This window comes from Xenopus tropicalis, chromosome 4, assembly GCF_000004195.4.
Source record: "Xenopus tropicalis strain Nigerian chromosome 4, UCB_Xtro_10.0, whole genome shotgun sequence".
NCBI classification, from domain to species: Eukaryota; Metazoa; Chordata; class Amphibia; order Anura; family Pipidae; genus Xenopus; species Xenopus tropicalis.
The window spans coordinates 46,500,047-46,523,746 of NC_030680.2; the positions used below are offsets into that span (position 1 = coordinate 46,500,047).

At 42.2% G+C, this 23,700-nt stretch overlaps 1 protein-coding gene across 1 annotated transcript; it reads left to right on the top strand.

Moving 5' to 3' along the window:
- The first annotated feature begins 1,532 nt into the window (after positions 1-1,532).
- Positions 1,533-23,279, top strand: LOC116410379 (cleavage stimulation factor subunit 3-like). Its single transcript, XM_031900733.1, has 4 exons — positions 1,533-1,940; positions 7,107-7,209; positions 7,331-7,426; positions 23,169-23,279. Exons 1-4 carry the CDS (start codon positions 1,864-1,866, stop codon positions 23,247-23,249), a joined length of 357 nt encoding a protein of 118 aa, XP_031756593.1. The 5' UTR covers positions 1,533-1,863; the 3' UTR covers positions 23,250-23,279.
- Positions 23,280-23,700: the final 421 nt, after the last annotated feature.

Here is a 23,700-nt window from a genome sequence, read left to right on the forward strand (position 1 = left end):
ATAGACTCCCATGATCTTCTGCGCTCCTACAGTCTCCCATGAACCTCTGGGCTCCTATAGACTCCCATGAACTCTGCGCTCCTATAGACTCCCATGAACCTCTGCGCTCCCTATAGTCTCCCATGAACCTCTGCGCTCCTATAGTCTCCCATGAACCTCTGCACTCCTATAGACTCCCATGAACCTCTGCGCTCCTATAGACTGCCTACCCCTTACTTATTGAATTTGAAATGCGGTGCGCATGTCATAATTGTCAAAAGTGGATTCAGCTGTGCGTCCGTGACTGCCCATGGTGGCAGGGCCGCCATCAGAAATCACAGGGCCCCTCCCATCAGTACAGGACACACAGACATAAAAAGTATTAGGGTCACCCTACCACAGTGCCCCTAACACTATGCTGGCCAGGCCCCCCTAACGCTATTCTGGCCACGGTCCCCCCATACAACTGCCCCGTAGACAGTACCCCCATACACAGTGCCCCCAATTGCCCCATACACAGTGCCCCCCACACACATTGCCTCCAATTGCCCATAGAAAGTGCCCCAATTTCCCCATAGACAGTGCCTCCAATTGCCCCATACACAGTGTCCCCATAGACAGCCCCCTCCACACAGTGCCCCCAATTGCCCTTAGACAGTGCCCCCAATAGGAAGTGCCCCCATACACAGTGCCCCAATTTCCCCATACACAGTTCCCCCATAGACAGTACCCCCCAAAGACCTTGCCCCCCCCACAGAAAGTGCCCCCATACACAGTGCCCCAATTGCCCATACACAGTTCCCCCAATAGAAAGTGCCCCCATACACAGTGCCCCATAACAGTGCCCCCAATTGCCCCATACAAAGTGCCCCCAATAGGAAGTGCCCCCATACACAGTGCCCCAATTGCCCCATACACAGTGTCCCCATAGACAATACCCCCCAAAGACCTTGCCCCCCAATAGAAAGTGCCCTCGTACACAGAGCCCCAATTGCCCCATACACAGTGCCCCCAATAGGAAGTGCCCCCATACACAATACCCCACAAAGACCTGGCCCCCCCATGGAAAGTGCCCCAATTTCCCCCATAGTACATACCCCCAACAGACCATCGGCGGCGGCTCCTTCTCTCTTACAGGCAACAGGCGCTTCTATAAGGTTGCGCCTCGTCGCTGACGTGTGACGTCATACGCACGGGCGCAACCTTATAAAAGCGCCTCTTAGAGAGAAGGACTCCTTACCCCATGACCCTTTACGCTCCTATAGACTCCCATGACCCTTTACGCTCCTATAGACTCCCATGACCCTTTACGCTCTTATAGACTCCCATGACCCTTTACGCTCCTATAGACTCCCATGACCCTTTACGCTCCTATAGATTCACATCTGTTCTAATATTTGCATTCCGCTACCCTATTGCGCCCGGCTATGCACTTGCACTATTCCGCCACTAGGTGTCTCCCTTCCCCAGATGTTCGGTGTCCTCACATTTTTCCTGCCTGCGACGTGATCCCTTTCTCAATGAAAAGCCGTCTCTAGGCTGCAATGACAGTTTCATCCCCAAAGCACAGGCAAACGGTGAGCGATCGATCCCACCTCCAGCCGGCCAAGCCAACCCTACCTGGGCCGACCTGTCCCCACCTGAGCCAGTGCCAAGCCGGCAGTATGTGCCCCTAACGCTGCAGCGGAGGATCTCCCGGGGGGCCGGCAACCTGACTGCCAATGAGTCGCAACGTTCCGGAGCTGTGACCCAGAGGGGTTGGATCCCCTGGGGTAGATGTGCGATCCCCCCACTGATGGCTCCGGCGGGGACTGTGGGAGATGAGGGGCGGTGCATTGGGTGCATAGGCAGAGGCTGGCAGGGGTGCCCGACAGCTGCAATGCCATGGGCAAGGTGGGCATCGCTGCTCCTCTTTGTGGCTGTGATGGCAGCTCTGCAGATGCCCGTACGGGCCATGGAAGGTAAGACTGGCACTAATGGGGGCCCTAATGTACCTGTGTAGTCTTGTCATATTGCAGCATTCCCCTATCTGCCCCATACACCGATACAGGCATATCCCAGTTACCCCCCTTAGCCTGGCTGCTGCCCCTCTACCCCCATCCAGGGGCTTCTGTTTCTCCCACCAAATGCTTTTGTCTCCTTATCCCCAATGGTGTGCTACCTCCTGATGTTAAACCACAACTCCCACCATAGGCTGATGGGGGATGCTGGGAATTGTAGTACAACAGCAGCTGGGAATTAGACACAGATTGGGCAGATCTGAATTGAATGGTGCAAGCTTGGGGGTTGTGCCTGCACTGTGCCCTTATTGTATGCCAGCCCTGGCACCACTGTGTTGTACCTTCTTAGTAGGCATTTATTTGCAAGCATGTGTAACCACTGCACAGCACTGATGGGGTTAAAAGTCAAACTGCACGTACAGAGTTAAATTTGACATTGTGTGTTGAATATATACAGTATGTGCCAGTGCAGGGCATGAGTGGCTATGTGCAGGGTGCCAGTGTGAGTATTGGCCCAATAGAATAGTCCCTTATATGATGAGAATGCCTGTCCCTAGGCTGTATATATGGGGCCTATTCACTATATGTGTAGCGTCTCCTGTGCGCAGTGTCTGTGCTGTGGGACCTTCCATGCTAAAACCCATTGCAGAGCAGAACCCCCCCAGGAGGGGCCTATAGGGCTTTATTGATGGGATCTATTCTTTATATATAGCAGGCATTATTCAGTGAGAGAATAAACTTATCAGAATTGGTTGTTTTATTCCTATTTGCTCCTAAACCTAAAGAATGGCAATATAAATACACATATAGGGGCTTGTGCCCCCCCCCTTTGCTTTGCTTGTGTATTGTATATTCTGGCACCTGATTTATTTAAGAGACTCACAGATACAATGATAAGAGCCGGCACTAATGGCTCTGTTTGTCCTGCTGCTGCCTGTAATTCCCATATCGGCCTCTGCCCAGAATGGAGAGACAAGGTTGGTTTTGGGGTAGGGCAGAAAGGAATTTCCTGGGGGGGTGTGGGGTTTTTTTTTCTTAATTGGCAGTAGTCATCTTTGGCCACTTACAATTCCACTGGTTAGCCACATTGGCTATTAGAGCCAGGCAGGTCTGAGCACAACTGTTTGAATGGATTAGTCCGTTTCCCATAGGCAATGATTGGTGCCACTGGCAGAACTGGCTCGGCCCATCCTATCAGATCTTGCTTTCATTGATAAAGGTGATAAGTGGAAAGAGTTAATGTCAGTGTAGAATATATTGACTCAAATTATTCAGAGAGTTAAGAGGGGAATTATTCTCCTTTTTGTTTATGGGACATTTTCCATTGGTTTCAACACAGTGGCGCTTTGTATTGTATTTGACTCTGTTACCATTTGTATCCTCACTATTCCAATGCTCTGATTGGCTACAGGTTGGTTCTGTACCGCTGTTTCAACACTTTGGGTTTTACACACTGACACAGAACAAAGTGATTACTTGACAGTTTAGGGGCACTTGTAAAACACGCAAGTTGCAGGGCGTCTGCATTGAATGCAAGATCTGTAGCTGAAGTTTTCCCATGAAACAGCACCTCTAGTGGTCAACAAATAATACTTAGCCATCCTGATGCAAACTATGGAGAATGTTAGTTGGAGCTGTGGCGCTGAGTAGTGACTGGGGGCAATGCTGGGGGTGCCAACTGGGTCCTAGGTGCAGTCCTGGTCCCTCCCGCCCCCTCACCTACGCATTCGGCACATATGCAGGGCACATAGGAGAGGGCTACTTACCCTCCACCTCCATAAACCCACCATGAATGAATAAATGAGATGAATGGTTCCGTATTTATCCAAAAGTGTGGCAGGCACAGGGATTTTTAAATATTGCATTTTTTTCTGTATATGCACCTTGGGTGCCTATATAAAATATATGGCCCTGGCTGGAGAAGACCTGTCTGAAGGTGAGATGTGGGTAGAATATCTAGTTGCTCATCTACTGTAGATACTCCTGGAAGCCCAGTTTGACGGTCACTTAGGGTAAGAACTGAAATGAACACTCACTTGCTGTTCTAGATAGTCTGGGAATTATGAGGGAATGACCCATACAGCAATGTCTTCCATTTAATGGGGACCTGACCATATTTTGGACCTCAAAGGTGGGCAGATTTCAGAAAATCACCAACCTAGATTGTAGAGTGGGCTAACAGGGAGCTTCTAACATTATTATTGTAGTCATACATGTCCTTTACAAAGACATCTGTCAGTCATTAGAAATAAATGGTATGTGGGTGGGGGTGCTGATGTTGTGGTGTTTCAGGTTCTCGACACGGCAATATCTCTTTCTGGGCATAGAAACGTTCTACTGGGATGGGTGCTTGTGTGTAGAAATAGTGCTGGGAGCTATCTCCTACACATAATAGTGTGCTACACATTGGTCATTGACAATGGCCACACACACTGGCAATGCACCCTATATAATATCTAATCAGTGGATAGGGCTGTGGCCCATTTGGTTCCATCGCTTGGTGTAAGAGCAGTAAGTACCGTCCCTACATGGCCAGTTTGGGCTCACTGGTTCTCACTATACTGCTCAGCCACCTGGGCATGTATCTTATTCCAGGGAGTCGGACACCTGCCATGAAGGGGACAACCACCATCTTCTCCCTGGCTCCCAGTTGTCTCCTGCTTGAGTTCACACATGGCATATGTTCTGTATTGCCCGTGATTGTGCCCTGGAAAGAGGACACCTGACAGCCAGGAACAAGATGGCGGTGGCCCACTCAGCAGAAGAGTAGTACCTTGGGATGGTGTTTCAGCCCTGACGGTGTGTGGCGGATCTGACGATGTTTCATGCGACCGATGGTCGCACGAAACATCGTCAGACCGCCACGTGTGTGGCCACCTTAAGCCTCCCCAAACCTTCATTGGCACCTTAAAAAAAAAAAACCTGGCTCCGTTTCTGCACTGCCCTGCAATCTTCTCCGGGTTCTGCAGAAATTAGCTGTGCTCTGATCTTTTGACTAATCAAGGCGCAGATGCAGACAGGGATCGGGAGATTTTGCAAACTGGAGGCAGTGCAGAATTGAAGACTAAAAAAGAAGAATCTGCAGGCTGTAAACTTTACCCAAGAACCAACTTTGAACTTTTGCTGCAGTTTTCATCCCACAGGTACTATACACAGGTACTATACTGTATATGTTCTAAAGACTGACCCACTAGCTGAAATTAAATTGTTTTTTGTCACCTGACATCTACAGTACCTAAGAGGCGGGGCATACAATGTATGATTGACATCTGGCATTTTTTAATGAAGTTATAATTTGTATGGATGTGTTAATAAAAAATCATAATTTGGCTTTCATGTTTAATTTGAAAAGTACTTTTATTGTACAGCTTTTTATATCTGGGTGAGGGGTCCCCTTTAAATGGCTAACGAAATGTTAGTCAAGGGTAGTTTTTAGCACTCAATAATAAGAAATCCAAGTCCGGCTTGGGACTCCTCCAGTTACATGGGAGTAGGAGAAACAATAGGTTAGCTGAAAGCAGTTCTAATGTGTAGCGCTGGCTCCTTCTGAAAGCTCAGACTCAGGCACAATGCACTGAGATGGCGGCTACACACCAATATTACAGCTACAAATACATTTGTTGGTTTAAGAATAAAATGTTAAATGGCAGAGTGAATTATTTGCTATAAAACAGTGTAATTTAGAAATAAAAAGTACCCCATAAAAATCATGGCAGTATCCCTTTAAGGATGTCTGTAGCATGGCTGTCATTGGGTTTATATAGAGCTCAATTAGAATGATGCATTTTGGGACCTCCCCTAATCTGTCAACTCGCTGCAGAGATTTGTAAGCTGTGCACCCATATAAGTTCCAAATATGAAAAGTAAAAAATCTAATGATGTCATTTTACAGAATTTAAAAAATAATCCAGACACCACCTTTTATTCTTTTTACCTGCACTTATTCCAAGCCCCACATTTTTATTTATATGATACCAGACAGGCCAGAAATACAGGGGAGCTTTGTGTAATACCATGTACAGAGCCGGCAGCATTACTCTACTTGGCTCTTTGTATTTCTTCCCTCCATCAGCCCAGTAATGTTGTGCAAAGGACTTATAGTAAGTATGGTGTAATATGCACAGTGTAAATGCAGTAAGAGCAGAAATACAGTGCAGTGACGTTTCCTAGACCAGCAAGAGGGACATTTCAGTAGACTGTATCTTATACCAGACAAGCCAGCAATACAGTGTAATGCAGTGTTCTCCCCAGGGAAAAAAGAGGGGCAGGAAAAAATTGGGCTTATTGGGGGAGAGAAATATGTGCCTCCCCAATCCCTCCAGCACTAAAATAATTTGCATCTATAGTCAAGGATATAACCTGCAAGCTCTTGAGGCAATGACCTTCAACTTCAGAGAGACCATGTGTTCAGGTGACAGTCACCACTTAAGGATTGTGCCTTCATATAGTTTTTTTTTTTTTTCTTTGTTGTTACATTATCTTTGAGTCTATTACTTCTATACCATCCTATTGTTATTGCCTACCTAAAACTTTATAGCTGGCTGACCAGAAATACTCATAATGCCGTAATGATTACATACTACTCAGGCATTACAGACATGTTTAGGGTGTTGTGTTTGGGTTTATAGAAGAGCCTTTCCCAGCGCTTCTCAATGTTGTATTGTTATTCCTAAATAAATGTCAGACTGGTGCCTGCTGGTTGGCTACACTTGCTTTCTGAGGTTTTATAATTAGTTGATTATTGCTCTGTGCACTCCTGGGTAAAACTGGGTCCCTTAAAAATTCATGGTGGGGGGCAATATCCAGCCTGCAGTCCTTCTCTTGGGCAGCCCTGACATTAAATAAAAGGTATTGGGTATGTTTGAGCAAAGCTGCTTACTGTATGCTTTCAGTTCACTGAAGGTTCTCTTTCATAAAGGTGCTGGATGTGTGAATGCCATATTACAATTACACATCCAGAGCGACTTAAACTATATAGTAGTTTTTATATAGTAAATTTTACGGAATGTGTTGAATGTTATTGCTGAATCGGTACAGGCAAAATGCATAAAAAACTGCTTGGTACACGGATAGCCAAATTACCTGTAATTCTGTTCATAATCCTGTTATCTGTTTTCTCCCCACAAGGCTGCTGAATATGTTCCGGAAAAAGGTGAAGAAAGCGGAAAAGAAATTGGAAGACAATCCGTATGACCTTGATGCATGGAGCATTCTCATTCGCGAGGCACAGGTTTAGTGACATAGGGTTACATTATGTATTCTCTTGAGTACCAAAGGTGGCTGTATTCAGGAGATTCTAAAATGTTCCCACACAGTCATAATATTGTAAATGCTGTTTATTTCAATTTTAGAATCAGCCTATAGACAAAGCACGGAAGACATATGAGCGACTTGTTGCCCAGTTCCCGAGCTCTGGCAGATTCTGGAAACTTTACGTTGAAGCAGAGGTTAATATTTTCATTTTTTTTTCTTACTAATTGATTTTTTTATTCACAAACATGTTCTAGGTCTGAGTTGAGAAATAACTGGTAGGACACTATATTAGTTAATGTTCCTTACCTTGTAATCTGGGGCTGAAATTGCAAGCGCTGACTTTTAAGGTGTTTTAACCGCAGCGATGATTGTTGCATAGTGTTTTTGCAACAACATTAAAACATTTTAATGGTATGGAGTGCTTTAGACTTTTATTTATTTGTCGCGTCAATTTATTGCCTCCTGTGTTGTTTATTTAGTACCGGTAATTCATTTCCTCTATATTTACCCCAACTGACTAATTTGAATGGTATCCTAAGTCTATTAGCCTTAACAATAAAATGGCATGATGTTCAAATGTTTCTGTGTGGGTTTTGTTTTAACATACTTTAATATTTTTAAGGTCTTAACATATAGAACATGCACTTACAAAAGAACAATTATAGGAAAGAAATGTTTATCGGCATAATTTATTATTTACAGCAACCATTCTTGGAACAGGACAAATGTGTGGCTTACGGTGCATAGAATTACACTGCAAATGTTGTATGCACAATATTGAAAACATGTTTGTATACTTGATTAATGCAGTTAACTATACGACTCATAATAAAACCACAGAGGCAGAAAATCTGGGAATTTGGTGTTCATCCTATGTTATTCTGTTATTCTGCTGCTTATGATGTCTGGTTAATCCTGTGTAGCGTAAATGGTTTTGTTCATAACTTTTAGGCACACTTTATATTTTCCATTATTTGAACAACATTATTGGGACCCTTTGGTTCTCATACTCTACCTTCCCACTCCACCCATGTGAATAGTATTTTCTTTGGGATGCTACATCTATTTTATATTTTTATACAATATTAAAAGAAACTGTGATTGTAGGCTATACATACATCATTTATGGGAACTGTACTTTCTTTACACAAATACCATTAAAATCTGGGGCTAATGCTTGTGCTTACCCTTATTATTTTACATAGTAATGAGCACAGCAGTGCGCAGTATTTATTGTGTTTTAAAACTCACAATTTACTTTATCTAGTAGGTTACATCTGAAATATGCTTGTGTTTTCTTTCTTTTTCACCTATAAAACTTAAGAACATTGGTAAGATATATTCATTTTTATATTAGTGGGATGCTGATGATTTTATAGTATCATTTTTATTACTGCTTAAGACTGCTAAAATTTCTCAAAGATTTGCATTAAAAACTGTGTTGGTGGAATGTCTCTTTACTTTAACGCTGCTAAATTGAGACGTATAAGGCTTACATATTCTCAATTGCTTTTGTTAATCTTTTAACTGACAAACTTAACTTCCATACAAAATAAAAACCTCGGTCTGAAGTGTAACCTATAATTTAGAGCAGTGTTGGCCAAGTTTTTGTCCTTGCCTCATAAAGCTGAGCCTTGTGAATTAGAGTCTTAAGGTGGCCATTTTTAGCTGCCGATTCAGCAGCTTATCTGCCCATGTTTGGCTCGAATGACAGGCCTGCCTGACCGACATCTGCCCTGAGATCAGCTAGATCTCGATTGGCAAGGTTTGGTTTTTCCGTTAGATTGGGGACCGCATTGGCTCGTTGATGTGGTCCCCGAACCGACGGCACCTATACCTGCCATTTCTATTCGGTCATTTTCGCCCCTAGGGCCAAACGTCCAAATTAGCCCGATATTGCCCATTGGTAGGCATATCAGGAGAAGATCCGCTCACTTGGCAACCTTGTGTCATTGGTAAAAGCACTTACCCAAGGAGTTCTGTGACCAGGTCACTGGCTGCATGCTTTTGTACAGGACATGAAACTCCAAGGGGACTTCTTTTATATTCATATTTTTTTATGTGGGATACTTTTATTTTTTATATGATACCATTACAAGCTTCTTAGGGGTCATTTGGGATGTCCCTCAACTGAAGTACAAGAGCCATTACCCTTAGTGCCCATGCGCAGAGCACTTCTGGATGGCGAGTAGCTGCACTCTGCACCTTATTCACACGTGCAAGTTGGGGGTAAGGAAAGGGGGAAGCTTACATCTGTACTCGAAAGAGCTCAGAGACCTGCAGCAATTCAAGGAGAGAGGAAGGAAATAAATATTCAGTGCTGTAACACTAAGGCAGATTATCCATTGTATTATAGATGTTATGTTTACACAGAAGCAATGGCTTTTTGACAGACAGGGATGCTAGTAAAACATTTGCATGCATGTTAGAGCCTATGGTACCATTACAAATATATAACTGTACATTTAAAAATCTTCCTGAAAATAACATTTTATATGCAACTGCATTCCTCCCATCCACCTCTTTTATTTTTTGAGGGGTTGCATTGTTTGCCAACTTGGTCTGAAGGGTCTGAGTTGCCCCCATTTTCACTATTACACTAAGATTGTACATTAGGCACATCAACCTCTATCATACACACACACACAAGTTTCTGTATGTATGAATGTTGGGGAACTTGCAAACTTTTTGCAGATTGTCCTCTAGTTGGATTTAAAAGCTGGACCCCAATGCTGCAAGGCAGACTAAAGTAGACCTAAAAGGTTTTTACACACACATTGCCAGTTGTTTTTACACTTGGGATGGAAAAACAGTGACACTTTAAAATCATGTTCCCAAATAAACCTGTAGCCCCCTGTCCATCTTTGTATTGTCTCTGCTTACATGGCCACTTGTGGACTTCTTTTCACTGCTCATTCTTACACTGGACTTATTCACTTGCCTAAAGCAATGTACATTACAAGATGTGGACAAAGTCATAGTGCAAAAGGAAAGGTAAGTGTTGAACTCTTTGCACTGCAGCAGCCTCCTTTATCCCCTGTCATGTACTGCACACTTAAGACAACAGTAAAACTAGTTTTACTGACCATTTTTATTTCTCCTTAATGCCTACTGGCAAGTAAGATGAGTGTGAGGAAATATTACATATATTATGTGCTTGCACTACTTTGCTCCAGTTTTGCAAAGGCCATGTTGTCTTTGTCAGACTTTTAGCTTTGTGGATTTTAGGTTAATAACATTAAGAAAATTAGTACAAAATTCACTCACAAGAGTCTGTTCAGTCCTCTAGCTTGTATTTTAAAGTCTATTATACAACTCGTTGCACAAGTAAACATTTCTAAATTGCTTAATAGGCAAAACAAACATTTAATTTTTTTTTTGTTTTTTGCAGACTGCTGTGAATAATGAAACTAAAAGTAGTAGAATATAATAAACGTATGATTTAGGCTGCTGACACATGAGATCCTCTACCGCGAGCGACTAATCTCCTGCAAATACTTTCCCGCTGTCAATTAATTCAATTGATGGTGGGAAAACCTACGCTGCGCTTTATTCCGAAGTTGCCTTGTGAGGAAACTATTGGCAACTTTGTAAAACTAAGCGATGCATATATTTTCCCACTGGCGATTCACTTTATTGCCGGTGGGATAGAATTTGCAGGAGATTACCTGATAGAGGAGATTTATCGCAATAAACTCGCCTATAATCTTAAAAAAACCAGAGATAGAGGAAGGAATGAGATCATTTATAAGAAAATTGTTCATTAGATTTAAACTAAAGGAGAGGGTAAAACTTTTTATTTAATTTATAATTATTTTGAGTACTTTGATTGTAGGTTGATATTGCCAACTAGTTAGTGATTTTAATTACTAACTTAGTACTCTGGGTCACGGCTCCTCCTCCTTGCAGATCATATGCAACTGTTTTAGACCAATGAATGTGCTCTCCTTAGCACATGCGCAGTACAGGAATATCTGTACTCCTGTACAAACCATTATTTTAGCTCAGGGGAACACTGGGCAGAAGAGTTGTAATGGCCGCATTATATTCTGCATGAGCCATTTAAACTCTTACTTTTTCCCAACTTAGTGATCAGTACCCCAGGGATTTTGGCTTTTATTGTCCTTTAAAGGGGAGCTCCGGCTTACGAACCAACATTTGTTAGAGCGCAACACAGAAACCCCTAATATACTTATCACTGTAACCTGTTACTTCAAAAAGTATGAATACCTAACATTTTTATATGCTGAAATCCAGGCGCAAAATCGTTCTCTTTCTGCATCATTTGCAATCCTGGCAGGGGAGGAGGGACTAAAACACTGATGTTACAAATTGTAACAACTTGTCCACAGCTTACAGACAGCATGCAGGGACTATGTAACCCACAATGCATTGCAATGTTCCTTCCTTATTAACATTGTGTGTGCAGGGATTGGGGGGGATGCGCGCAGAGGACAACCAGCTACTGTAACATTTTATTTGAGTCTCAAAGTAGTCAGCCAGATCAACAGGGGGCGGGGCTTAGCTAACTGTTCCAAAACTAGATTATTACATAAAAAAATTTCAGTCTTTTCATAATTTTTAAATTATGCTTATTGCAAAGGTGCTTGAAGTTACATTCTCTTTTCAAAAGACTAAATTCTGTTTGGGTGGAGTTTGCCTTTAAACTACTGTGCATAGAGTTTAGATTTTATTCTTCAGTTGTAGTTTATGGTGGATATCTGCTTCCCTTTTAATGTGATTTTTTTTTCTCTCTACAATGCAAAGTACTAAGCGACCTCTCGTATACTGGTTCTAAACCAATGTTTGTGTTGTAAAGCACATACCACAGCTTACTTGAGAAAACATTTAAGAAACACTGCTGTAGAATCTTCCTAATTATAGAAGGTTAGTCGTATATTTACAATAGAAGTTTATTCTGCAATAAAAAGCTTTAATTACCATTTTGCTTCTTCAAAGAAATACATGCTGATATTGGAAATAAAAAGGAAAACTATGACCCTAACTGATTACTGTCCTTTGTATGGAGTTATTGGATATTTTCAGCTAAACCTAAGTCTAGGCAGGATGCCTCCCTTGGAAAGGGGAATGTAAACATAATTGCCATAAGTGCTAATAGAATCACAGCTGCCTTGCCCTAACTGCTTATTATCGCTATAATCCTGCCATGTCAGTAATTAGTCATTATTAGGAAGCATCTTCCTAATACTGAGGGAAAGCCTTTATAGCAAATTGCTGTCGGTCAGAAAGCACCATCTATATATCGGGGTTACCCCTTGACGGTATGGCCTCAGTCAGTGAGCAGTACACTAATTTTAAGGGTCACTGCGGGGTGCACATATGTATCAGACCAACCTTAGTGAATTCTTGGATTTGCACTGCCTTTATGCAACCCCTGAGTTGGCAAATGCACACCTCATACTTCACCATTTCTGTGTCATGACTCCTTTCTGCTCACTTTGCTCTTAACCTCCATCATTGCTAAATAAGTGAATATTTGTTTATTCATTTATATGATTTAACTTTCCTAACCAAAGTGTTTTTCCACTGGCTTTAGTGGTCATCTTAACCTTTTTTGTATCATTCTATCAAAATGTTTCATCATCTTAAATGAGCCTGCTTTTTTAATTTCATTTTCTACTTTTTAAATGAGCTTAACCACAAATATAGGAATAATCAAAATCTGGTGTTTAACTTGCCATTGTAACAGACAGGGTCACCTTGTATTATTACCTAACCTGGATGCCACCTCCTTGTTGGTTTCAGTGGTTTATGATGTTTACATTATATCTGGAAGAGCAGATGAAAAGAACTGTACGCCACAAGAAGCTGTAAGGTAGCAAGGAGATCTGGACAGTGGATGCTTTGTGAACTATCCTGTCAAGAATAGTGGAATATGAAGGTGTTATTTTCACCAGAAGAAAAGGAAATCTAAGATGATTGATGAAAACATGCTACTTTACTCCTACCAAGTAGCTGGCAAAGAAACAATCCCTTCAGTGGATCCCAAGACTTGCTCTTTCTAGGATTTGCAGCATTCAAGAAGATATGGTCTAACTGGATCTGATGTGTATCACAGGATTTATTTAATTCATTTCAGTTCATTTGGAAATGTGACTTTTTTGAGGTCCCTTAAGATTTATGCTGAGCCTTTCTATCTACAATATTTTGAAATGCCCAAATCATTTGGCCAGCAAGCAGCTCTGCTTTAAGAACATTAAGAAGGGTATGTACTAAAGTGCTCAACAAAAGTTTGAACAAGCGATGTTAGAACCTTGTGGCACTAGTAATATCTTTTTATTCTTGCTGCCTCTGTTCCTTTGCATTAAGTATCGGTTCTAGAGATTGTTATTGGTTCTTCATTCTATTGCCCTATTTCTCCTTTTGCCAACATCAGTTTAACAGAGTGGCACTCAGTGGGCAAAACTGGACGGGATGGATATCAGAGAATGTTATTTGGATCTAACTTCTCTGTTTTTATTTTCACAGAAAACATTTCATCACTTTTCTTGTGGTCTCGTCAGTCCAGGATTAAATTTTTTTTTTTAACCGCAATAATACTGGCGTTATGATCAGGAAACCTGTTGCAGAATAAGGGTTTATCCCACAGTGCAACACATATTAAAGGCTGTTTTTATCAATAGAAACTTGACTTTATGATTTTAGTGTCCGTCAAGAAGGATATTACTGAAGATATCTGGACTCCACTTGAGGAAGGGTTACTTGAGTAATGATATCTGTGACTATATGGCCTATGGACTCTGGAATAACTGCTTCTGAAGACACAAGTGTTCTGTCCTCTAGGATTCCTACAATTTTCCAGTTTAAAACCAAAGATAATGGGCTCTTTATCCATTTCAAAGTTTAATACAGTGAGGCGTAAAAATACAGGGAAGCTTTTCTTCACACACATACAGTTTTACTGGACCAGAATGCTCTGCTCATGAACAACAGATTTTGCAGGAGAGAGATTTGTGCTGGGATCTTTCTTTCACAGCCATTAAAGGTTACATCAGCTGATCCGTTGTGTAAGTTAAAAGCAGGCCCATATGTGGTCTGTCTTGAGGGGCATTTATTCAGCTGAATTTTTCATATTAATCCTTGTAAGAATGCATTTTTCTGTTATATGTTTTGTCACATATCGCTTGCCTCTGTATGAGTAACAAAGCTAGAAAGGCCATATGAAACAGGGAGCCAAAAGCGATCCCTGACCCAATGAGAAAATCATACCTGCCCGTCTTTCGGCCAGATATCAATCACGGAGGCCTGTTTAAGGCAGATAAGCCGGTGAATCGTTCCAAAGGACTTGAATCAGCAACTTAAATCTGCCATTGTGTGGCCATTTTAACTACCGATTCGGCTCCTTCGGTCCAATTCAACAGCTTTTATTTGCCCGTGTATGGACACTGGCGGGCCAACCCGACCGACATCTGGCTAAAAATAAGTGACTTCACCAAAATGAGCATATCATTCTGTGTATGGCCAGCTTTAACTTGAGGGGCTAGATGCCATCTGATATTGGTCTGTGTATGGCCATCTTAAGTCAATGCTTAATCTGCCACTAGTAGAATTATTGACTTAACCCTGTATGTGCTGGGTGCCATCAAGTAATCTGTTTCTTTTTCTGCTGCTTGCATTCTGGTCCTTAAATTGGTAAAGGAGCTTGTCACAACCTCAGGGCCGTGAGTTCCCAGACATAGGGCAGGACCCAAAGAGCAAACAGTTGGTATCACAGGATGAGGCGTTTATTGGAGAAATGGCAAGTAGCCATCAGCAGGTTCCCATAAGCCAGTAGGTGGTAGCCAGCCTGCACTCTTGTTCCTTAGGGAATAGGGAAATACACACAAGTTGGGGGGAATCTTCTTTGCCGCAGCTAAGGTAGATTCCAGGGAACACAGGGGAGGGGGTCCTGCCATAGCTAAGGTTACACCCCAGACAAAAGGCTCCTTGGAACTCTTGCAGCCACCTTTGTAGCCAGAAAGGGAGCAGCCCTGTCGTAAAACCAAAACAGGATTTGACTCCTTCTGCCAACCCAAGGCAGCTTCCAGAGGGGCCAATCATAGCTAATTCCCACTGGGCCTATGGGAAGCCACCTAGGGAGCATGCCCAGTTCAGTCTTTTGCATTTACTAGACAGAGCACTGCTCTCACAAGGGGTAACTATGTGTATTGTGTCACTATGGGGTCTGGCTCTGTGGTGCCCTCACAATAGGGGTAATTACATTAGAAGGGCCAGACAGAGCCGGCTGGCTACACACAATACACACCTAGATGAGATACACAATGCATTTGCTACAACAGGTAGGAGGGGGCAGGGGGTACATTTCAGCATAAACAGAAATATCTCTTGGTTCATCCAACTTATACAGTTGGTTATGTCACAGAGCTGTACTGTCCTTGATTAACATGATCATGTTCAGTGAATGGTACCTGTACTGAACATATTTTTTGTCTGTTTTAATCGTGAAGAATGTTTTTTTTATTTCTTACGCTGAACAGGGTTATTGAAGATACTAAATGTTTGGCCCTTGCGAGCTTGATAGATTACCAGTGCACAGGTAACATGGACTATCGTCAATTTCTCTGTCTAGCATTTTTTTCTTTTTTAAAAACAGGCAAAAACTCTATTCAGCACAAGCCCTATTCATTGATTTCATTTCATTTTAAGCGAGTATACTTCCCCTTTAAGGTATTTGTTCTAATAAAGACAAGCAATTACACACATAAAGGCAATTACACATTGCTGTGCAAGATGCTGAGTGTAGTAATGTGTGTGGCGACTATGCATACATACCTGCAGATGCCACCCTAAGGTTGCAAAGTACATTTTATGGAGGCAGTGTAATGCAATAAAGAGGATAACAAAACAGACACTGAGTTAAGAATATACATTTTTTATAAAATAGATTTAATTGTAGGTGTGCAAAAATCACCACCAACAAATAACCTTTAACAGCACTTATTTGGGTTATTTGACCAATTGGCCCATGGGCTGTATAGCCATGTACACTTTCATTTTTGTACCTTCTGGTTTTCTTTATCTTCCAACTACTGCTGGCACTGATAGGCAAGATTTGCTGTTCAGGCAGACTGTCTGTTTTCAAAACTGCCGACTGAGGGTTCCATACATATAGCCATGATTGTAGAGTAAAGCTGGTCATACGTGCACTGATTTGTTTGGGTCTTTTTCCAGTAGGTGTATGCTAGCCCAGACATCTGACCAATATCTAAATACCATAGATAGCGGTTGGTCCCTCAATCAGGTAGATTTAAAATCATCGGACAGTGAAGTAAAGAGGAGCCTCGACAAGTCTTTGCTTCGTGTTTTTTTGGTCATTCGGGCCATCCATCTAAATGAGAAGTGCGATAGGCGGCTGTACTGTATGTGTGTGAGTGTGGCCCTTCATACAGTATCAGGGCACTATCTTGATATCTTCCAGTGTACATCCACCTTCAATCTTACACTATTTACTTTCAGCCATTCCATAGTGATTTGTGGCAACTTCTGTATATAGTCTCATTTCCACTTTGAAGTCACACGTTTAATCAAGAAAAGCTCAAATGTAAGCGATTCAGATCTGGTTTTGTCAGCTGAAACCTGTTTGCATTGGTATTCTTGCTCTGTAAAGGATTATGTTCTTGGGTCCCATTGGTGAACATCTTGTGAGGAAAGATGAACAGAGAAAAATACTTACTGGTGATGGTTCTCATCATGACAGTCTCTTTCTGATGCCTTGTTACCTAGTTACGTTGTTTTTTGTCAATCTATAATCTATTTGGATATTGCTTGGTTTCTTTGTCTTAAGCTGGCCATACACGCACCAATAATTTCGTATGATATTCGGTGCGTGTATGGAAACTTGGAGAGCCGACCGATATCGCAAAAGGCCTGCTGATATCGGTCGACTCACCGATCAGGTGAGTTAAAATATTTCAGGCAAAAAATATATCGGGCGCCTGAGCAAAATCCTGCCTTCAGGGCTGAATCGGCAGAAGGAGGTAGAATACAAATGAGATATTTAATGGTACATTTCTATTGTTTTTCCAAATTATTTTTTTTTCTCAATGTACTAAAAGGAGTGGGCTCATCCACATCATGTAGAAGGTCTCAGCCCTCAAAGTAAATGCATACAAAATAGTGAAAAAACATTTCCATTTTATTCTTTTAAGTGATTTATCAGACTATCATCATGTTCATGTGGCGACTCCTGGGTAGAGCCTTGTAGGCTGTGGTACTCAGAACTCTCATTCACGTTCTGTTAAACACCAGCATGCAAGGCATTGTGGGAATCTCCAGCGGAGGGGAGCTGAGTGCTGCTGTGTTGTTTCAGTGGTACATGTAGTCAGGACAGGCAGTGGGGGAATATCAAGGGAAGACAGTTACAAGTATATATATATATATAATTAAAATAATCAAACTTTTTAATGCATATGGAAAGTTACTAAAAATTTTTTTTTTTGTTGGTTTTGGGTTGGATCTTCTTTTAAATTTGGGTAGTGAGTCTACTGTCTTTGGACTTCCAAGGCATTTAGAAATTTCATTATGAACAAACCCTCAAACATGTTTGCCTCTTGGCCAGTTGCCTGCGTTGCTTATTATAAATATGCCACAAATACTTATGTAAAGAGAAATACATGTTGATTATCCAGCTCTCTTTAAAAGCATATTTTGCTAATAACAGATGAGCATATAAGGGTGGGTTTCAACTTTGTCATCCTGGAATGTAACATTAACCCCCATTGGTTCATGAAACTTGCCAGCTGCTCTTGCCAGTCTTTCAGAAGATAACAGCAGGCTTTCCCTAGAGGTCAGTGGACCAGCCAAGGCTTGGCTTCTCAAAAATTATTACCTGCTTTTGAAGCTGCCCAAAAGCATAAGGATCAACTCATGAAGTTGACCATCAAGCCCAGACTTCAATAACACACGGAGAAACCATTTGTTTTTGGATCTAGATTGCAGCTTTCAATTTGCATTGGGAATTGAGATTTGAGGGAGATAAGGCGTCAGTGCATCTGCCTTTAATGGGGCCTCCTTGGCCTTATCAGAATGCAGCCTACTCCATTGGCAGTGCTAAGTACAATCCTCTGTATGTTTCAGTAACTGGTAGCCTGTATTGATATGGTTCTGGCATTTCATGTGTTTATGTTCATTTTGAAATTCCTAAACCAGTGAGCTGCAATCATTAGGTGGTCCTGTTTTTGGAATGGCAAACTCATTTCTTCCAATTTTTACATTCCTGATTGGATCTTTCATATAAACACCTATATGTCACTTCTTTAGGGAGGTCTATTTTGTAATGGAAGCACACCCCTCGTGTATATATCATGGATGCTACTGAATCCTCCAGTTTGAGGTCTGATTGGGATTTTCTGGGGACACAATTTTAGTTGTTAGACTTGTTTTTGACCCGGTGTCCTCTCTTTGACTTTTTCTTACCTACCTGGTAGATATTTGGCGATATAAGTGCAAACTCCATGAAATTCCTTCCCAATTTTTGCCTCTTTTGAAGTGTTAAGTTGGGTACATCCCTAAGATCCCAAACCATTTAATAAGCTGTCTGATCTCTGTGCAGTATCCAGATAAAACTCAATTTTACAAGAACCCATCTCTCTTAATGAACCTCCATATTCCATTTGATAAATCTAAAAACAGTCTGAAAAAGTCAAAGCCGGATATATTGGAGCATTTCTCAAATCACATAAACACGTTATCCAATATTGGTACTGCTTTTGGTGATCTGCTTTTCTGCTGCTCCATCAAACCACCAAAGCTAAGTGTATTTAGTAACCAATCTAATTATAACTGCCGTTTTGGAATGAAAATGATCCATTTAAAACCCTGGTCTAATCACTGGGACTGTAAATTGATGGTGCCGACTCTACAAGTCCAAATTAAAAGTAAGAACCCACGGAGAGAATTTCTTGGGCGCTGATAGATCTCTGCTATTGCGGGTGAGTAACCTCTCAGAAAGGGTTTCCATTGGCAGCAATAGAAGTCGCTGATGGAAAGCCCTTCGAATGCTTCAATTTCCAAAGTCGCGCAATGTTGCCTGCAGGAGAGTAAGCAACTTGCTCTGTGGGTTCTTACCCTTGAATTAACTTTAGTATGTTATAAAATGCCCAGCAAACTTTGCAGTTGGTTCCAATATTTATTTTTTATAGTTTTTCAATTATTTGCCTTTCTCATCTGCCTCTTTCCATCTTTCAAATCAAAAACTATTGCTTTTTATCATTTATCTTTCTATGCAGACCTCTCCTATTCATAATCCTGTAATAAACCACTGTCTGATTGCTAGGGTAAATAATAGCAATTAGATAGCTGTTAAAATACTACTGCTGGAAAGCAGCATAACAAAGAGCTAAATAACAAAAAAGCATAAAAATAAAACATGAAGACCAATTGCAAATTGGTACGTGTACGTGGTTTGTGTGCAATAGATGAATGATTTGAGTGATTAGAGACCTGATGGTAAAAGAACAATACAATCCAGTAACATTTACTCCCCTCGGGGAGAACAGCGGCAGTAAAAATGTTAGTGTGTGTGTGTGTGTGTATGTATATATATATATATATATATATATACACACACACACACACAGGGACACTGGTACATATTACAACTATATCAAACCTTATAAAAATGGCTGCATAAATTCTACTTATAGGAAGATCTATTAATCTATGTAAGAAAATGGTCTGCGTGTAACTTAATCAGGGCAACTAATGTAGCAAGGAACTGTACTAAAGGGTTGTGTACCAAAGAAATGCATTGTTTTCTGCCATTTTTGACATTTTCAGGAGCACACCAACTACTGTGAGTACAATGTCTTTGTCAGATACCATTCAAATTGTCTATTGTGGTAAATATAAAAAGCTATTGATGTGTTTAAAACATTAGTTTTGGGATTATTGTGTCCTTAATATAATAAACTTGAACATTAAATGGACTCCATGTTTATTGCTTATGCCTTTTTTTAATCAAGTGTATTGGTTCCATGTAGATATAAATATATTATACATTTTAAAAGCAATAGCTGCAGTTTTATTTCCAGTTGTCTCTTATTATTAAAGTTACCCTTTACAGTTCAGCTTCAGTATGTTATAGATCACTGTATTCTAAGCAGTTTTGAAGCTGGTCTTCATTTCTTATTTATCTGCCTTTCTCTTTGACCTTTCATTAACAACACATTTAAAATGCTATCTATGGAGAGTGATCCCAGAAAACAAGACTTTAATAAATTAGATTTCTGGTAATTTTTTTTTCCATTTTTGTTTTATTTAGGCCCTGTCTAATTATTTTTCCCTTATAAAAGAACTAAACCCTAAAAATGAATGTGGCTAAAGATGCTATATTTTATATATTTTTGAACTTCACTTTCAGCATATCTATAGTAGTAATGATCCGGGCCTTTATAGTTGTCACAGGAGCTCCCCATCTTGGATTTTGTAAGGAGTGTCACTGGCACTGCACATGCTCAGTGGGCTCTGGACAGTTATTGAGAAGCTGAGCTCAGGGGTCGTTGCAAATTATCAAGGAGAAAATGAGGTTGGCCTGTAATATAAGATGAAGCTACAGGGCTGATTATTCAGTTCTGATGCAGACTGCACTGGTTTGAGCTGCCATGTAATGTGAAGCTAAGTGAAATATTTATCAGCCTTACATGGTGCCATTTATATTATATATTTACTCTGTATGGTGAGTGGGCCCCTAAGCTCAGGTAAGTGCCAGCAGCCCGGAGCATGTACAGTGAATTAGCAGAAAGAAGATGGGGGGCTACTGGGGCATCTTTGGGGGCACAGACCTTCCCTGCTAAAGGGCTGTGGGTGGAACAGAAGCCCCAAACAGAATGTGCAGCATTTCTGCCCTATTTCTTAGTTAAGGTTTAGTTCTCCTTTAGGGCCAATGGCACATTGTTTGATCTGTACCCTTCCTCTTTGCGATTTTTTCATAAATTGTCGTTACGACTGTTTTGCAAAATGTTGCGACTTTTTCGGAGTGTTACGACTTGCGCGAATTGTCACGACTTTTTCATAGCTATCGCACCGAGTACGAAAGTTTCGGATTCATTCAAGCTTCAGTATTGTGACTTTCCTTGGGCCAGGTTGGAGCTGCAGAGTGCCATTGAGCCCTATGGGAGACTTTCCTTGGGCCGGGTTGGAGCTGCAGAGTGCCATTGAGCCTATGGGAGACTTTCCTTGGGGCCGGTTGGAGCTGCAGAGTGCCATTGAGCCCTATGGGAGACTTTCCTTGGGCCGGGCTGCAGAGTGCCATTGAGCCCTATGGGAGACTTTCCTTGGGCCAGGTTGGAGCTGCAGAGTGCCATTGAGCCCTATGGGAGACTTTCCTTGGGCCGGGTTGGAGCTGCAGAGTGCCATTGAGCCCTATGGGAGACTTTCCTTGGCCAGGTTGGAGCTGCCCATTGGCCCTATTTGGAGCTGCAGAGTGCCATTGAGCCTATGGGAGACTTTCCTTGGCCGGGTTGGAGCTGCAGAGTGCCATTGAGCCCTATGGGAGACTTCCTTGGGCCAGGTTGGAGCTGCAGAGTGCCATTGAGCCCTATGGGAGACTTTCCTTGGGCCAGGTTGGAGCTGCAGAGTGCCATTGAGCCCTATGGGAGACTTTCCTTGGCCGGGTTGGAGCTGCAGAGTGCCATTGAGCCCTATGGGAGACTTTCCTTGGGCCGGGTTGGAGCTGCAGAGTGCCATTGAGCCTATGGGAGACTTTCCTTGGCCGGGTTGGAGCTGCAGAGTGCATTGAGCCCTATGGGAGATGGAGCCTTCCTTGTTGGAGCTGCAGAGTGGCCCTGCAGAGTGCCATTGAGCCCTATGGGAGACTTTCCTTGGGCCAGGTTGGAGCTGCAGAGTGCCATTGAGCCCTATGGGAGACTTTCCTTGGGCCGGGTTGGAGCTGCAGAGTGCCATTGAGCCCTATGGGAGACTTTAGGTTGGAGCTGCCATTGAGCCTATGGGGACTTTCCTTGGGCCGGGTTGGAGCTGCAGAGTGCCATTGAGCCCTATGGAGACTTTCCTTGGGCCGGTTGGAGCTGCAGAGTGCCATTGAGCCCTATGGGAGACTTTCCTTGGGCCAGGTTGGAGCTGCAGAGTGCCATTGAGCCCTATGGGAGACTTTCCTTGGGCCAGGTTGGAGCTGCAGAGTGCCATTGAGCCCTATGGGAGACTTTCCTTGGGCGGGTTGGAGCTGCAGAGTGCCATTGAGCCTATGGGATTGGAGCTGCAGAGTGCCATTGAGCCCTATGGGAGACTTTCCTTGGGCCGGGTTGGAGCTGCAGAGTGCCATTGAGCCCTATGGGAGACTTTCCTTGGAGCTGCAGAGTTGAGCCTTGGGCCGGGTTGGAGCTGCAGAGTGCCATTGAGCCCTATGGGAGAGACGGTGGGCCGGGTTGGAGCTGCAGAGTGCCATTGAGCCCTATGGGAGACTTTCCTTGGGCCAGGTTGGAGCTGCAGAGTGCCATTGAGCCCTATGGGAGGCTTCCAAAATCATGATAAGTCTGAAAGTTTTGCCCGCCGTTTACGAGCGCTCAATCCGAAAAAGTTGCGACCATGTACGAGCAAATCGTAACGGACACAAAAAAGTTGCGACAATTCGCACAAGTCATACCGCTATGAAAAAGTCGCGACAATTTGCGAAACAGTCGTAACGGTGACAAAAAATCGAAAAATGTTCGTTTCCAATCCGAATTTTTCCCATTCGGATTCGAATTTGTGGATTAGTAAATCAGCCCTAAGGATTCAGCTGCGTCCGAATCCTGCAAAAAGTTCTCTAGTTCAGCTGAATCCTAAAACTTTGATTTGATTTGGTGGAACCCTGGGGAAAAATAACATTTTATTAAAAGCATGTTTAAGTTGGCCTTGTATAAAAAACCTTGAGTTGAAGAAGGGCATCCTTAACCAATTTTCTGTTCAATTTCACTACAGGTAAAAGCTAAAAATGATGACAAAGTTGAAAAGGTGAGTGTCCAGAGAACCTACTGCCTCGTACATGTATTTATACAATAATACGGTCCATCCAGTAAAACTGCCCATAAACAGGTGTGTGAGGTACGGCCTTCCCCTGCATGGCCAGATGGGCTACTGTTTGTCTGATATCTTCAGCTGCTCCACTGTAATAAACAGTGTATATACATGCACATAATATGTCTGGGGAGCTCATACATGTGAAGAAAGGATTCACCATGAAATGCTACAGGTATGGGACCTGTTATCCAGAATGCTCGGGGCCTGGGGTTTTCCAGATAAGGGATCTTTCCGTAATTTAGATCTCAATACCTTGACTCTGCTAAATAATCCTTTGAACATTAAGTAAACCCAGTGGGATTGTTTTACCCCCAATAAGGGGTAATTATATCTTAGTTGGGATCAAGTACAGGTACTGTTTTATTATTACAGAGAAAAGGGAATCATTTAACCATTAAATAAACCCAATAGGGCTGTTCTGCCCCAATAAGGG

Bases quoted from the DNA above. Each gene is read 5' to 3' on its own strand.
- LOC116410379 (XM_031900733.1), top strand. From the start codon at position 1,864: ATGGGCAAGGTGGGCATCGCTGCTCCTCTTTGTGGCTGTGATGGCAGC. The intron at 1,941-7,106 runs GTAAGACTGGCA...TCTCCCCACAAG, and splicing joins GCCCGTACGGGCCATGGAAG to GCTGCTGAATATGTTCCGGA. The intron at 7,210-7,330 runs GTTTAGTGACAT...TTTCAATTTTAG, and splicing joins TTCTCATTCGCGAGGCACAG to AATCAGCCTATAGACAAAGC.